Source organism: Marmota monax, unplaced genomic scaffold, assembly GCF_021218885.2.
Source record: "Marmota monax isolate L192 unplaced genomic scaffold, Marmota_monax_Labrador192_F-V1.1 WCK01_AAM20220418_F8-fsc00029, whole genome shotgun sequence".
Taxonomy (NCBI): domain Eukaryota; kingdom Metazoa; phylum Chordata; class Mammalia; order Rodentia; family Sciuridae; genus Marmota; species Marmota monax.
Genome location: NW_026693024.1, coordinates 4,247,118 through 4,263,258, shown reverse-complemented (window position 1 = coordinate 4,263,258; position 16,141 = coordinate 4,247,118). Strand labels below are relative to the sequence as shown.

The 16,141-nt window shown below is 47.4% G+C and overlaps 1 protein-coding gene across 2 annotated transcripts in view; it reads left to right on the top strand.

The window, feature by feature from the left end:
* Slc22a23 (solute carrier family 22 member 23) overlaps positions 1 to 16,141 on the top strand; it is a 178,243-nt gene that overhangs the window by 150,254 nt on the left and 11,848 nt on the right. Inside the window, exons 6-10 of one of the 2 annotated variants that reach the window (XM_058582361.1) lie at positions 7,396 to 7,498; positions 9,991 to 10,223; positions 12,046 to 12,078; positions 12,200 to 12,223; positions 13,265 to 13,388. In XM_058582361.1, coding sequence (XP_058438344.1) covers positions 7,396 to 7,498; positions 9,991 to 10,223; positions 12,046 to 12,078; positions 12,200 to 12,223; positions 13,265 to 13,388 — 517 coding nt within the window. The remainder of the gene's footprint in view (positions 1 to 7,395; positions 7,499 to 9,990; positions 10,224 to 12,045; positions 12,079 to 12,199; positions 12,224 to 13,264; positions 13,389 to 16,141) is intronic. The other variant, XM_046453327.2, reaches the window with a different exon arrangement.

The following is a 16,141-nucleotide window of genomic DNA, read 5'->3' as shown; positions in this document are numbered from 1 at the left end:
CATCTGTGGTCCCTGTGATCCGGGCGCAAGGATAGCAGACAAGATGACACATAGTGTTTATATGGCAGTCGCATTTCTAAATGATTTGCAAGTATTGACTCATGTATTTAATCCTAAATGCTTTACATGTATGAAGCCATTTCTTCCCAACAGTCCTATGAGGGAGGAACTATAATTGTCCCCATTTGCAGATGAGGAAACTGAAACACAGAGACTAAGTGGCCTTGTTGTGAAACGGAGGTCACATGGCTGCTAGGTAGTAGAACTGGAACTTGAACCCAAGAAGTGGCATCACTGTGCTGCTCTAAGAGAGGAAGGAAACCTTGGAGATGTGTGGGAAGGAAGGAGTATTATATTAAGCTTTTTCCTTGGATCCAGATTTGCTGGCTTTGGGTCATCCCCAGAGCTTCCCCAAATTTCTCCAGGCCTCTTTCATTAGCAGGTTCATGCTCTCGTGTCTTACGGTACTTTTGTACTTGCCTTTCCCTAATTAAATTATCATACTTCACTTCTTGCGGGTTAAAATATTGCCTGGGAAAAGCTTCTTTCCTCAATCCTAATTACACTGATTCATTTCCCTCCTGTTTTTGGAAAGGAGTATTAATTATTTCCTTGCTTATGGGCTTTGTTCGTGCTCATTTCTATTCTGCAGTGCCGGCCAGGAGGCAGGGCAGGGTGGTTGGTACACTTGACACTTAACACAGGAGAAAGCTTCACCTCCACCAGGGAGCTGTCCTCACAGAGCTCTGTCTGGGGGGCACTAACTTCACATCTGCTTCTGGCTCTCTGTCGCCTCCTGACTGTCAAGGGCTTTGATGACAGCCTCGAGCAAAACTGGGGAGCACTTGGGGGATGCAGCAGGTCTCTTATATCTGGCCAAAGCTGCCATTTCCATCTTCGTCCACTGATACATTTTTCTGCTTGAAATCATCTTCCCATCACTTGTAGTCTCCTAACCCACTCCTGGTCTCTTACTCAGCCCACTCCAACCAGCTAAATGCACTACCTGGTCTGCTCATCCTCCTTGCTGTCCCTTCTATCTGCAGCCAGATCAAATATCCTCAGGTCACATCAACTCCTGCTTTAAAACTCTCTCGCAGACTCCCTGGGCCTTTAGGATAGATCCCTGCATCCTCCAAGCAGGAACCCTGCCTGGTCTCTGCCTACCTCCTGCAGACAGCTGGCCTTTGTTGGGCTCCCACATGCTTCCCCACAGGGCCCACCCCAGGAAAGTCCCCTTTCCTCTCTCCCATCTTGGCTGACTCCTCAGAGCTCAAGTCAGCCCCCAGCTGTGCATGAATATTGCTGCCACACTTCCCCATTTCCCCTCAGGCTGGCTGTAATGAAGGATTTGTAGGACTCCTCATTAGTGCCTGCCACCCCTGCAGAGCTGTGAGGCTTGGTCAAGTAGAGCTGGTCTGCAGAGCTGGCTGCTGTACCCCTTGCACCCAAGAAGACCTGACATGTACCAGGAGTTCCATGAATATTTATGGAATATACAGATCCAATCCTCTGTCACCAGGAAGGGTTAGGGCTGCTCATTCTGTCACCTCTGGTTACATGAGTGACTTGGATGTAGCTCTAGGTGTGTGGGGGTGGAGGGGGACTGCTCATGCCCCTATTAGTGCATCCTAACCTTGGATTTATGCTAGAAGAAAACCTTTTGTTCCAGAATTTTCCATTTCCATTCCTCTTTTAAAGCTATCTTCAGTTTATCATCGAGCATGTCTGATGTTCTTAGTGGTGTGTTGCAGCTGAATTACTTCAGACACTTGGATGTATTCCTGAGTGTCATTCTCTCCGTGTCACATGACATGCCCAAATATGACAGCATTCCTTCCTTCCCAGGTCATAACTCCCAATATTTTGAAAACTTATAACAGAAGTAGAAGCCTTGATGGTTCCAAATGAGGCCATATTGGTGCTGTCGCTCACTGCAGAAAACTCCTAGCATAAGACGCAGGATCAGCCCCTTGCTTTTTAGTAATGGCAAGGCCAGCAAAGAGCCACGGGGCCTGGGGAAAACCCTTGATGTGCATTTAATCCACGACACAGCCTTGTGATGGGGGAGAACCTCAGTTCAGGCCCAAAGAGGCAAATCCCTCTTCCCACCATCCCCAAGGTTGCCCCGCGGAAAGGAAGTCTTAGAGAAAGGAAGCCCAGAGAACAAACTTCCTTCTTTCCCTTCTTGGGGGAGAGCCATGAGTGAGGAATCAGTGTCCTTTGTCCTCTCCTCTGGGCAGCCCCGCTAGAGGAGCCAGCCTGCTCTGGACAGGTGGCTCTCAGAGCCAGGGAGAGCCGGGCCTTGCCCTCACCTGCCTCATTCTTTGTCTTACCAGTCAGTTCAGAGCCTTCAGTGACTAGAGGGTCCCAGAATAAGGACACCTCTGTGTCCTCTGCATTAGGTAACCTGCCCAAAGTCACAGCACTCACAAGTGATGAAACAGATTTGACACCTGACCCTTGCTTTTGACCCCTCTGACGCATGACTTCTTGCCCCTCTCCGCAGAGGGTTGGGTTAGGGGAGTCACGTATCAGACAATGGCAGGGATCTGCAGTGCTGGGTCAGTTGTTGAGAATGTGGGTAGATTTTGAAATTCAGCTGTCTGGAGTGACTGTGATAAGACTTGGAAGGCAAAGTTGCTCTAGTGGCCAAGGGCCACCATTCTAAATCACTACCTGGGGGCTGAAGGCCACACAGTACAGAGACAGCAAACGTCTACTTCAGAACGTGGGCTGGGGCCTCAGAGCCGCTGCCCTGGTGCTTTGGGTGTACATTTTTTTCCATAGCTTTTATGGCAGTGGTGCAGCTTCTCCTCTTCCTCCTCCTCCTCCTCCTCCTCCTCTCCCTTCTCCTCTCCCTTCTCCTCTTCTTCCTCCTCCTCCTCCTCCTCCTCCTGTTTCTATTTTTCTCCCCCCCCCCCACTTCTCTTTTTGCCTTTTCTTGCTTTTCATTTCTGTAACTGCCATTCTCCAGTTTCCCTGCTAACATTAGCCTTGTCCTCAAGCACCAAAGCAAGTCCGGCTCCCCACACACCGACCGCCCTGCAGACAGACGCAGAGCCCTGGTGCACCTCCTGCACCTGCTGCGGGGTGAGCTGCCTCTGCCTTCTCCCTCTGCTGGCCTTGGAAAGACTAGTTGGCCTCTCACACCCAGAGCTTCCAATGTGGAGAGGCGGTGACCACCTTCCAGGGGTCTGCAAGGCCACCTCTGCCTCCCACCGTTGGTGGTGAGAAGCCAGGGCGTGTGCAGTCAGCACACACAGGGCTGGGGGTGCTGTGCAGATGCCTTGACGCCTTCCTGCATCTGGTCCTTAGGGCAGCACTTTGTCTCACTTAACAGATAAGAGCCAGGCTCACAGCATGAACATGGTCCTCCATGGCCACAAGGCAGAGGGACATTCCAGGACCCCAGTGGGTGACTAAAACCACTGAGAGCACCAAACTCTGGACAGGCTTTGTTTTTTCCCTCTATAGGTATGCCTGTGATAAAGTGGGATTTCCAAATAGGCACAGTAAGAGATTAACAATAATAACTCATAGCAAAGTAGAACAATTAATACACTGTAATGAAAGTTATTTACAACTTATGGATTGCTAATATCTAGAAACTTTCATTTAATATTTTCAGACCACCATTGACTGCAGGTAACTGAAAACTCAGCTAAGGGAAGACACTGTAGATGATTTTCCCAAGGAAACACAAAGCCAAGCTTCCATCCGGGCTCCTTAGGCCCTCACCACACCCAGACCTCTGCTGCTGCCACACAGGGGCAGGGAAATGCAGAGCAAGGGGGGCTGCACCTGTTTGATCAAATTAAGTAGGCTCTACCTGTGTCTCCATTTGAAATTCTTCTAATGACTGTAGATCAAGAGAGTTAAAGAGTTTGGGAAGGGGACAGCATGAGGCACACCTTTAGCAGCAATGTCCCTGAGGCTTGTGTCCCATGGATTATCCAGGTGTCTTCCCACCCTCTCCTTTTATTTCCATCTGCAAGGAGTTTAGATTTGCATCTCTTAACTAGAGAGACAAAAGGTCTCTTCTCTTCAGTGACCTCATGGGGTCTCAGAAGTCAGCTAAGGTTTCTTACAACTCCCAGCTTGTGGATTTTATCCCAGAAGAACACACTTTGTGCTGAGGGAGTTTCATGTTGTTGCTGATAGGAGGGTGATGGGAGTAACAGAGCCTGACAAAGTTATCAATATCCCTGCAAAGGTTAATTTAATTCCACTTAGAGTAATGTGGTTACCTACATACACTATAGTCAATTCTTAGACTGAGCTCTAGGGCTTAATGTTATTTTAAAAAAAAAAGGAAAAAAAAAAAAACAACTCAGATCATAATTCAATTGCTACAGCTTCTTTAACATTCTATTTCATACACAATAATGCATTAGCAGTTAAGCATGGGCCACATTTTTAAAAAGGAACAACTTCAAATGTATATAAACTTGTTAATGAATAATTAAATTTCCATGGAAGATTTACCTGGTGAGAAAACACAGCGATTATGGTTGATTTCTGATGAGTTTTACAACAGTGAAGATACCTACATCATTGAATGTAAGAGTATCTGATATTCATATTTCCAGGCTCTTAAGAGAAATAGTCATACACTGCATAACAATGTTTGGGTCAATGGAGGACCTCATACACAGCTATGGTCCCATGAGATTTTTTTTTTAATGTTTTTTTCAGTTATCCATGGACCCAATCTTTATTTTATTTATTTATTTTTTAATGGGGTGCTGTGGATCAAACCCAGTGCCTCACTCATGTGAGCCAAGAGCTCAACCACTGAGCTACAACCTCAGCACCCCCATGAGATTTTAATGGAGCAGAAAATTTCTAAACATTCTAGCTGTATAACATCACAGCAAAACACATTCCTCACGTGTTTGTGATGATGCCTGTGACAAGCCTACTGTGCTGCCAGTCATATAAGAGTAGAGCATATACAGTTACGTACCATGCATGGTACTTGATAATGGCAGTAAACTGGTTCATGTGTTTACTACATATAGTATACTTTTATAGAATGTCTTCCTTATTGAAAACAAATGGTTGACTATAAAACAGTCTACTGTGAGGCCAGCAAGCAGCCTCGTCTGTCTGGTGTTTTCCGCATCTCTCCATGGCATCCAGAGGCCCCTCAGACCATCTAGGTCTGTGAGAGCACTCAGTGATGTTTGCCTGAGAACAAAGTCATGTGAACATCGCATTGTCAGACTGTAGTCCCTATCGCTATTATTAAGTGACTAGAGTGTATTTAGTTATTTAACCATAGAGAAAGTGTGTCTGCAAATTAGTGAATTTTTGCTGATGGGAAAATACAGGTCGGGAGAACTCAGGAGCTGAGGGGGTCTGTGGATAGTCAGGCAAAATGCCAGCTGTGCTGGTTTGCACAGACCTGAATCTCCACACCTAAATATGGGAAAGAAGAAAGTTCTGGAAACTCAGGAGGCATGGTCTCCCTCAATCAGAGGAATCCTTCACATCTGTGGGGTAGTGGTTTGGGGATCACTCTTGGATACTAAAATCTGCAGATGCTCAAGTTCCTTCTATAAAAGAGTGCAGTATTTGTGCAGAACCTTCACACAGCCTCCCATACCCCTTAGGTCATCTCTGGACTCTTCATGATCCTAATTGGATGTAAATCCTATGTGAATAGTTACGTTGTATTGTTTAGAGAATGTCATGTCAAGAAAAAAGTCTGTACATGTTCAGTAAAGAGGCAATTTTTTTCTGACATTTTAGATCCACGATTAGTTGATCTGAGGATGACAACCCATAGATACAGAGGATGGACATATATGCCCCCAGACACTCAAGGTTTCCTCAGTAGATAGGGGCCTCTGATATTTATTTCAATGTATTTCTTATTCTGGAAAATTTTTGTATTTACAAGAAAGTTGCTAAGACAGAACAGATTTCCAAGTGCCCCTGACTAACATCTCTTATTTCCATGATACCTTTGTCAAAACTGAAGAAACTGAGTACCAGCATACACTACTGTTACCAACCTTCAGCCTTGTTGGTGTCACCATTCTTCCATTAGTGGCTCCTGACCCAGGACCCCTTATACAGTTAGCCATCTCTTCTCCCCACCTCCATCCCTCATCTCCCTCTCCCCTGACCTGTGACAATTTCTCAGTCTTTCCTTGTTTTTTGGTGACTGTGACGGTCTTGAAGTGTACTGGCTCCCTCTCCCAATCTGTGAAGTCTCTTTTATTTTTTAGTTCCTAAGTGGAGGATTACTCCACAAGGACATCCCCTGGCTAGAGAATAGAGAGGGGACCCAGGAAGCCAAGTGTGGGACACTGCCGCTCACGGGCAAAGGCCAGTCAGCTCCTGGAGGCTGGGGCCTTTCCTTGTTTTGATCTTCTCTGTTAAATTGCCAAGTCAGCATTTGTAAGCAGACTCGTGGCCTGGTTACAGTGACATAGGAGCAACTGTTTGACTCGGTCAGAAAGACTTCCCGGCTACCCTGAGCCGCACCAGAGTCTCAGTGTCATAGCTTTATAGTCCGTCACATCCTTTTGAGTAAAAACATTGTCTGTCTTGTTTTTGTTTTGTGTTTGGGGTGCTGGCAAGCTAAGCATGTGCTCCACCACCAAGCTGTACGCCAGCCCCAGATCCCAAAGACTTTTTGTCAACTAAAACATGCACATACGTATTCATTTGTCTCTCAAATGTCCACATACTATATGGGCAATTTCTAACAGAAATAGCCACAGTCATGGCATCAGGACTAAAGAATACAAGTAATAATTTAGACTTAACGGATATATAGAGAATATTTCACCCATCAATGACTAAATATACTTTCTTCTCAGCAGCACATGGAACATTTTCTAAAATAGACCATATTTTAGGCCACAAAGCCAGTCTAAGCAAATACAAAAAAAAAGGCATAATCTTGCATCCTATCAGATCATAATGAAATGAGATTATAAATCAGTGATAAAAAATAGGGTCTCTGAGCTGTGGGTGACAAACATATTCTATAAAGAAAAGAGCCATTTGTTTTGTTTGCCCAGGGCATAATGAGGGCCTGGGTAACCTAGAAAGTCATCATCAAGTGATATACTCAGAAAAAAGTTAAATGAGTCTACACTTTTTATTTGTATGTACCCTGCCTGGGTAACCCCCCCCCCCAAAAAAAAAAAAAAAAAAAAGCTTTGCAATGGAAACTTACACTACTATATTTTGGCTCCCTTTCAGTCTCTATAGGGGATTTTGAACTGCAAAGTTAGAGTCCTATGAGTACATTTCTATCCCAAAAGCCTAGACCCTATCCCTGTGTTAAAGGAAGGAAAGGCTTTCTCCCCTCTGTGTGGTGCCTGGACTGGAATCTTCCATTCTGCCCAGTCTCACACAGTCTGTCTCTTGCAGAGCTGGAGAAGGAGCTTTCCCGGAGACCCAAGAAGGTGTGCATCGTGAAGGTGGTGGGGACCCGGAACCTGTGGAAGAACATCGTGGTTCTGTGTGTGAACTCGTAAGTCACAAGGGGACACATGCAGCCAGGTGGGGGGCCGGCGGGGCATGGGGTGCAGGATCCTCCTCCCTGCCCTACAGAGGATTTTGAATCACAGCTTACCCCCTGCCTGCTCTCAGGCCAGCTCTCTGTGAAGGGGGTCATGGGAAGTGTGATACACCCCATCAAAGCTACTTATCTGTGGGCTTGAAGATATCTAGACTCCACCAGGAAGCCTCGGGCAGCTAGCACCCCAGCCCATGGTCCCTATCCCAGCTATCTTGCCCTGTGTCTTGCACAGTGCCAGAGCTCCCCAAGTACAGGAAGCCCAGATGGAGGCCCAAGCTAGGGCACAACAGATGTGTCCTAGAAACAATTCCCTCTCTCTGCTTTTTAAAAAAGTGAGCGGGTTTGAGATGATGGGCCCTTGCCTGGCTCTACAACCCAGGCCACAAACCATGCTCCGTGCCTGTCCTCAGCCCTGCTGGCTCACGCCTGCACCCCAACCTGCTCAAAGGCCCCAACCAGGGGTAGCTGCAGATAATGGTAGATCAGCCTGAACCAAGAGCAGCTCAGATGCTCTCCAAGAGGCCTCTCACACACTACTGTACACACCCACCTGCTGGGCCCTGCAAGGGAGCCCTTTGCTCACACAGTGGGCTTAGCATAAACCCAGAAAAGTCCTTCCTGTCTCAACCCATAGCTTAATAAGCTGCCTTTCCCTGACTGCAGAATAGGGACCTTCATTTAGAGTCAGATCTTATCTGGGGTAGTTAGCTCCCTGTAGGGGTTAGCTGTCATCAGGAGGGAGGGGTTTGCACATTATTTGTGAAGGTCAATTGGAGGAGGAGTTTGCACATTATTTGTGAACTGGGGGAGGAGTTTGCACTTGTCTATAGAAGGTCTCAGGCCTGCCTTCAGGTAAAGAAAGGCTCAGGGTTGGAGCCTGTCATTCCCCACAACTCTTTTCTGTCAAAGTAGCTCCATTTAATCAGTTCTCAGTTTGGAGGTTCCAGATTAAATTTCATTTGTGAAGGATACAAAAGATTTTACCGCCAAAGGATAGAAAAGGAAAAATCTAATCTCTCTTTAAACCTTATGTGATGACCCACCATAACCCCACAGTGATCAAGGCCAGCACTCTTAGCCACCCAACATGAGTGCGAGGCACAATCACTCCGCTGCTGTCCAATCTCAGGCACACGCCTGATAGGCTAATGGTGCTATTAAGAATGGAAAGACTTCTCTAACTTTTCTGTTGAAAAAAAAAAATCACAAAATTTGGCATAGACAAGATGGCAAGTTTCCATTTTTATAATTCCTGAGGGGGGAGGAGGACTCTATCTCCCTGGTTTTGTTATCTGAAAATTACCTGCTATAAGCTTTATTTCTACCAGAACAACAACAACAACAAAAAAGTAACAGATTGCCTTGAGATCCCAGCAGGCCAGGAAGAAAAGAAATTGACACGGGATCCCAGGAGACTAACCAAATCCAATCAATTGCTAGATTATAAAATAGTTGCACAGGGGAGCTGGGTCCTGTAGAGGATCTCCAGACTGGAAATAACTTTCACTAGGCCAAGGGTGCCTGTCCCCTGTGGGGGCGGGATCTGTTGTAGTTGACCTTGATGCATCCTCAAGGTCAAATGAAAAGCATTTAGATTTCCCTGTAGCGTGAAAAGAGTGGTTGGGAGAGGAATTTTTAGGTGTGGGACAGACAGAGCTGACATAATGAATGGGCTCTCGTGGCATCACAGGTGTTTCAGATTCAGCCACGTCCTACAGGACCCCTCGGAGCCCCGGAGGTATGTGCTAGGCACCATCAACCTCCCTGGGAGTGCTTAGCCACATTTTCATTCCTGTTTTCCTGGGAGGACATCTGTCTGCCACATTAGGGTACACGTTTTCATGCTCATGTGGGGCAGTAAAGGACCACACCCAGGACAGCGAGGGGAAAGCTGGGATAAATGAATAACTGAGAGTGTTTCCTGAAGACTAAATGTCTCCCTTTGGCCTGATTTCTAATCGGCTCGTCCCAGTTCCCTCGGTTGAGAAGCCAGAGGTAATGAGTGAAATAAGTAGTTCTCTGGATGGATCCCCAAGTTTCCAGAACCCAAGCCACCAAAGAGGAGAGACCCCAAGAGGCAGTATATCTCAGCAGTTGTCACTGACCCACTGAGAACTGCCCTGTGCCTGTTTGCCCGTCTTGAGGTCGGCATGGCCACTTACAGGGCTGTCGTGGGATTAAATGAGCACACAAAGGGCTCTGCTTTACACCCTCAGTTCCCAGGAAAGGTCGGATTCGAACAAGAGGCCTCTCAGACATTTCTCTGAAGTCTCCTCTTCTGTCCACTCTGTCAGAGGTTCACATTTGATGACGGCACGTTTTCCCCTCACACATTGAGTTGCTTCCCTCTCTTTCCCGGTCACCCCCAGGAGACAGGGCTTCCCTTCGGTCTGTGCATGCCTGCCCACTGCCCCTCCTGGTGTATGTGTGTGTGTCTCCTGCAGGCTGACAGGGTACGGGATCCACCACTGCTTTGCCAGGAGCATGATGGGCCACGAGGTGAAGGTGCCACTCCTGGAGAACTTCTATGCTGACTACTATACCATGGCCAGCATCGCGCTGGCGTCCTGCCTGGCCATGTGCGTGGTGGTCAGGTTCCTTGGGCGCAGGGGAGGGCTGCTGCTCTTCATGATCCTCACCGCCTTGGCCTCACTTCTGCAGCTTGGGCTCCTCAACTGTGAGTGGGCCAGGGGAAAAGGAGGGGTGGAGGTGGGGGTGGTGCTGGAGGAGGGAAGAAAATACTCTGGAAAACTACCAAGAGTATTTGGAAGGCTTATCAGTTAATTTTCTGTTACTGTAACAAAGTACCCAAGATAATCAGCTTAAAGAACAGAGAAGTTTACTTTGGCTCTCAGTGTTGGAGGTTCCAGTCCACTGTCAGTTGGTCCACTGCCTTTTTCCTCGGGACAAGGCACATCAATGTGGAGCTCATGTTGCAGGTAGAGGAGAAGCAAAAGAGAATGAGGAAGAGTTAGGGGCTGGTGTCCCAACAGCCCCTTTGAGGACATGCTCCTAATATCCTAACCAGTCCCAGTAGGTCGCATCTCCTAAAGTTTCCATCACATGCCAGTAGCACCACAGGTTGGTGACTAAGCCTTCAACACATGGGCCTTTTGAGGACATTTGAGAGCCAAACTGTAACAGAAGGGCTGGGTGAGGCCCGAGGAGCGTTTCCTCTGGCCTCAGTGTTCATTCCAAAGTCAACAGCTTGAAGAAACTGCTTTGGGAAGGATGGTCCTTTAGTAGAGTGTCTCTGGTCCCTGCCTCTGAGGATGCTGGGCCTTCCTTCCAGCCTCTTCCCCCAGCTCCTCGGCCCTAAATCAGAGTTCTCACAGCTGCACTGTGACTCCACAGCATGCCCGGCCCTCAGAGTCCTGGTGGATGTGGCTTCGCTAATGAGCAGACTATTTCTGTGTGATTCATCACATGACAAAGAACAAAGGGCCTGTTTCTTTTGTCTGAAATTAAGGGGAAAATAAATCTGTTTTGACACCCTCACTTGGGGGGCACTGCTTTTTCGTATACATTCTCATTTTTCAGTTTCTCTCTGGACCAAAGAAATTTCCTGATAAGTGTTTAAAATGATTTAAGGAAAAGCTAGGAAATCCATCTCGTCCCTCCAGTGAGCTCGTTATAGCTCCTCATGAACAAGTAGCCACCTCTGTGTGTGGAAAAGCACCACTTCATCCCGGGCCTGCGCAGAGCACAACACGAACGAGCAGGATGCCTTCTCATGCCCAGGCAGTCCTCCTGGGACAGGCTGGGAACACTGTGGGTAAATCAATGCCCCTAGGGCATGCCCCCTTCCTTTACAAGGGAAGCCAACCCCAGCTGTCAGTTAGACTCACTGACTGACCCTGTGCACCCCAGATGGAAGCGGCCCTGTTGTGCAGACTGGATTATAAAACAGCTAGTTTCAAACTCGGGAGATATTTTTCTAACTTGGGCAGGTTCTTATGCATTCAGTACCTTGCAGGGAGACTAATCCTATTTGCAGCTGTGACTAATGATGGAAATGGACAGGTGGCATCTCTCTCCCTCTGTCCCTGTCCCCCTGATGAGCATTGCACTGGCTGCCCTTCCAGGGAGCCTCTGCAGAGCTCACACAATTGGGAAAGATGTGGCAGTATGCCTCTGCCCCCAGGGTGTCACAGATGCCCTCTTTGACCCTGAGCAGTAACCCTGGAATAACTTTATATGTGAGGAAATTCATCCTTTGGATTTACTAGGGTCTCTGTTCTGAAGGGTTGCATTCTCTCCCCAGGCTCTGAGGCCAGTGGGGCTTCAGCCCTCTCTTCTTAACAAAAAGCTCTTTGTTTAGTCCAGTGTGAATTCCACGGCCCAGGCAGCCGGCGCCAACCCAGACATAGAAGGGAGTTAGCTCAGAAACAAGTCACGTGGGCGCGTACTACACTAGCCCATGTCTAACATGCCTTCTCCCTCTCTTCCCACTTTTGTCATCCTGTGCGGCATGGGTGCCATCGTTTCCATGGGCCTAGTGATCGGAAAATACAGCCAGCATCCAGACTCAGGTGAGTCCCCAAAGCTGTTCCTGCACATTCTCATCTTTTAATGCACCCACGTGGGAGTTTTCATAAAGACTCACAGACTGGCTTCCTTTTTCTTTCTCTTCTTCTCCCTTTGCCCTCCAAGAATTGCAGCTGAAGTTGGCCGTAGGTTGGACACTATAAGCATACATTTGTATTCTCTACCCGCTCTTGCCGCTACAGAGAGCCACTCCTATTTCCCCGGTTTTGTGCAGCTTGGCACGCATGCCCTCCCTATCCCCTGGCACCCAAAGTCAGCACAGGCCCTTGGCCCCCTGCTGAAATTGCTTTGTCTCATGGACAGCGCCTGGACAAGATCAGAGAGCCCTTGGAGCGCTGGGGCCTGGCGGTCCGTGCTTCCAGGGGGAAGCCTCTGTTCCCTTGAAACTCAATGCAGTCTCGCTGCTCTCCAGTCATGGGACAGCAGAGCGGCTGCCCTGAGCCTCATGCTGCCATCGCACCTGCCTGGCCCAACCCAAGCCCATGCCTCAGTGTCCCTGAGGAGTGTTTGCCCTCCATGCAATCCTGGTGGGGGAGGGGGGGACTAAGCTGGGGCCCAGGCATGTGGCCCACAAACACGTGCCAATGAGCTATGCTTCACGCTGCCTTCTGCAAACTAGGCTCTGGTGCCATTGACGAGTCGCTGGGATCAGCTAAGCACTTTCCCTCCAAGCCCTTGAATTCTTCTGGGGTTATTTGAGGTCTTGTTCTCTTAAATCAACACTAAGATGCTCTGCCTCCTGGCATGGGCTGGTCAGACCCAAGGCTGAAATCATGGAGGCTCCTTTGGAAGCTGGGGCAGGAGGGATGCTGCTAAGACAGCAGGGATATGGCCAGCCTGCTCCCTGCTGGGCATGGCTCCTGGCTGCAGGATTCAGGTCACTGTAGCTCTGGCATGCTTGATGGACAGGGACTCATGGAGCCCAAAAGAGTTCCCTGCCAAGAGGGCTTCAGGCTCCTAAGCCTGGAGGTGCTACCTGACCAAAGGAAACCGCATGCCCCTGACTGTACTGCGCACTGGCAGCAGGGAGGAGGGAACCCTTGGGGGTTGTCCCAGGCTTCTAACCTCCCCTCCCTGCTCCTGCTCCGCACCCCTCACCCCTGGCCTAGCTCCCTCCTGTTCGTTCTTTTCTGTCCCCCCTCACTTCTCCTTCTTCTTAATCCCCTCCAGGGATGAGTGACAGCGTCAAGGACAAGTTCTCCATTGCGTTTTCCATTGTGGGCATGTTTGCCTCCCATGCGGTGGGAAGTCTTAGTGTGTTCTTCTGTGCAGAGATCACCCCCACAGTGATAAGGTGGGTAACAGGGGATACCACAGCACATTCTCTTCTGGGGACTCAGAGATGAGTCCTTGGCTACAGGCTCAAGTGTCACAAACCCCAGCAGCTCTCCCTGTCCCTGGCTTCTGGACAAGGGTACTGGGTGTGCAGGCAGTGTCAGCTGTGTGACTCACAGCCAGATGGACAGCTTCACTCTGACCCTGAGGCACCCAACAGGCAGGTGAGAGTTTGATCCCTGGTCCTGTCCAGGAAGTAACCAGGGAATTGGGAGCCGGAAACTATTCACATATGGGAAACATGATAATGACTGGGAGCGGGAAAGAGAGGCAGATCACTTACGCATGTATTTCTGCTAAGGTCAGTGCTGTTAGCTCTCCTAAGAGACCTCAATAACAAAGCTATTGAAAATCAAAAGGAAGCTGGATGCAGTGGCATGGGCCAGTAATCCCATCTACTTTGGAGGCTAAGGCAGAAGGATCATGAGTTTAAGGTCAGCCTGGGCAATACAGCAAGACCCTGTCTGGGGGGGCCGGGGGGCGGGAGAGGAAGCAGAAAGGACCTATTTTTTTGGCCTGGCCTGAAAAGATTAGAAATCACTAATCCAAAGGAAGGCCTCAGAAAGAGGAAGCCCAGGAAGTGGCTTTGATTTAGTTAGGAAGGATTTATTGGGAGCCTGCTATTTGCCAAACACTAGATCAGGTAAATAAGAACATAACCCTGGCCCGCATGGAGTTTGTCCTTAATTCATGTTTTCCAGAAAGGTGTCATTAATGTGTGCTAAGTACTTTTGTTTTAATTCATAAAGTGAGGTTTCATTCTTCTGGTGCTATCCCTGGAAAGTAGTTTAGGGATGATAGACACCATTTAATGTTATTATTAAAACATAATAAAAATGAAGTGATTTAAGAGTGTCACTTTCCTAATACGAGTTGAGCATTCCTAATCTGAAAATGTGAAACTCCAAAATACTCCAAAATCCAAAACTTTTTTTCCAACATGACACCATAGAAGTGTCACAAAGTTTCATGAACAATAATATTTAAATTATTAATAATAATATTTAAAATATTATTTTAGAATACCTTCAGGCTATGTCTCTAAGGTGTATGTAAAACATAAATTAATTATGTGTCTAAACTTGGGTCCCATCCCTAAGATATCTCATTATGTATATATAAATATTCCAAAATCTGGAAAAATCCAATAGCTGAAACATTTCTGGCCACAAGCATTTTGGGTAAGAAATACTCGGCCTGTACTTGCTATTTTGTGACTTACTGAAGAGCTTACCTTGATCTATACCACACTGAGCTTTTTCTAAGGACATCATTAGCATCAAAGCATGTGCTTTTAGAAAATATAAATTGTGAATTATAGGCAGTTACTCAGCTCTGAGTTAAAACCTGAAAGTCAGCATGGTGACACCCTTTGGAAGAACAAGTAGAGGCCATTTCCATTCCAAGCAGGACCCAGAGAGACTAATTATTTTAGCCCCTCTGGTGCTAGGCAGGACTTGGGGAGCAGGCCGACAGGCTTGTGGACTTTCTTCCTTTACACATTCGCAGTTGTCATGCTGACAATAGAGTTTTCACAGGAGCTCATTTTGATTCATTCTCTTGGATTCGTTCAATACAAGCCAAGAATGATGGCTACTTGGTTTCTGTAAGAAAATGCCAAGATATTCTATGATTAAGAAAAAAGTGATTAAGTGCCAAGTAATCCATCCTGTCCCTGCCTTCTGAGTAAGCCGCCGTCACGAGTCTGCTCGTTTCATGCCTGTAGTTGCAAAACACCTCAGGCGCACAGCAACTTCTTTCTTTAACTAGTAAAATTTCCTTTATAAAAGAATCCAACAAAGATGATTCTTTCAAGAGGGCCCCAGTCCCAGTTAGACTATCTGGGTTTTGGGCTGGCCTCTCTGCGGTATTTATATGATTAGGTTTGTTTCTCTGGAGGGAGGGCAAACTTAACTCTGGTAGTTTGTAGCCTCCTTATTCATTGTTAGATTTTGCTTAGCAAGCTAGACTGGAGGAAATGGGGTACCCTTTTCTTCTTTGACGCAAACCTGAAAAGATTATTTGGGGATAGAAATTCAAGCAATATGTTCTGAGACTCAGCTCACCAAGATGACCAACTAGAAAAAACATTAGACCCTGAGGGATGTTTTTGTACCTGCAGAGGATGAAAGGAAATTGAGTCTAAAGGGGGTCTCCAGGCCAGGCTGGGAAGAATGTCTAGTGTTCCTGACAAATCACGCTTCTCACTGTGAGCCCTTCCCACCCGTGGACTTGTGTGGCTTTTTCTCACACAACAGAACAACTCCCATGAAGTCCCTGGGGTGAGAATGGGCTTTTCTACCATCCCCCACTTCACATAGATAAGTCCAAGATAAATGAGGGTGGGCAGCTTGGGGGGATCGGTGGTCTTCTTCTTTCTTAATGCAAAACTTACTTTTTTCTACAGTGCTGTACTAAAAACAAACCTTCTGAGCAAGAACAGTAGCAAAGGTTAAGATTCCAGGAGTGACTGACTGTAAACAAATACAAGAATAAGAAGTTTTCTGCACAAACACTTGCAGAAATCTGTTATCCCAAGGATTGTGAAGACTAAGGAGGGTGAACAAAATCTTATTTCATGAGATTCTGTCCAGACTTTATATGACAGAGAACCACTTCCCCCCTGCTTAGACTCAGTCCAGATGGTGTTTGTCAGTCATGTGACAGCTTCTTCTGAGATTTCCTTCCAAGGCTTCAGGAATTGGGTACAAG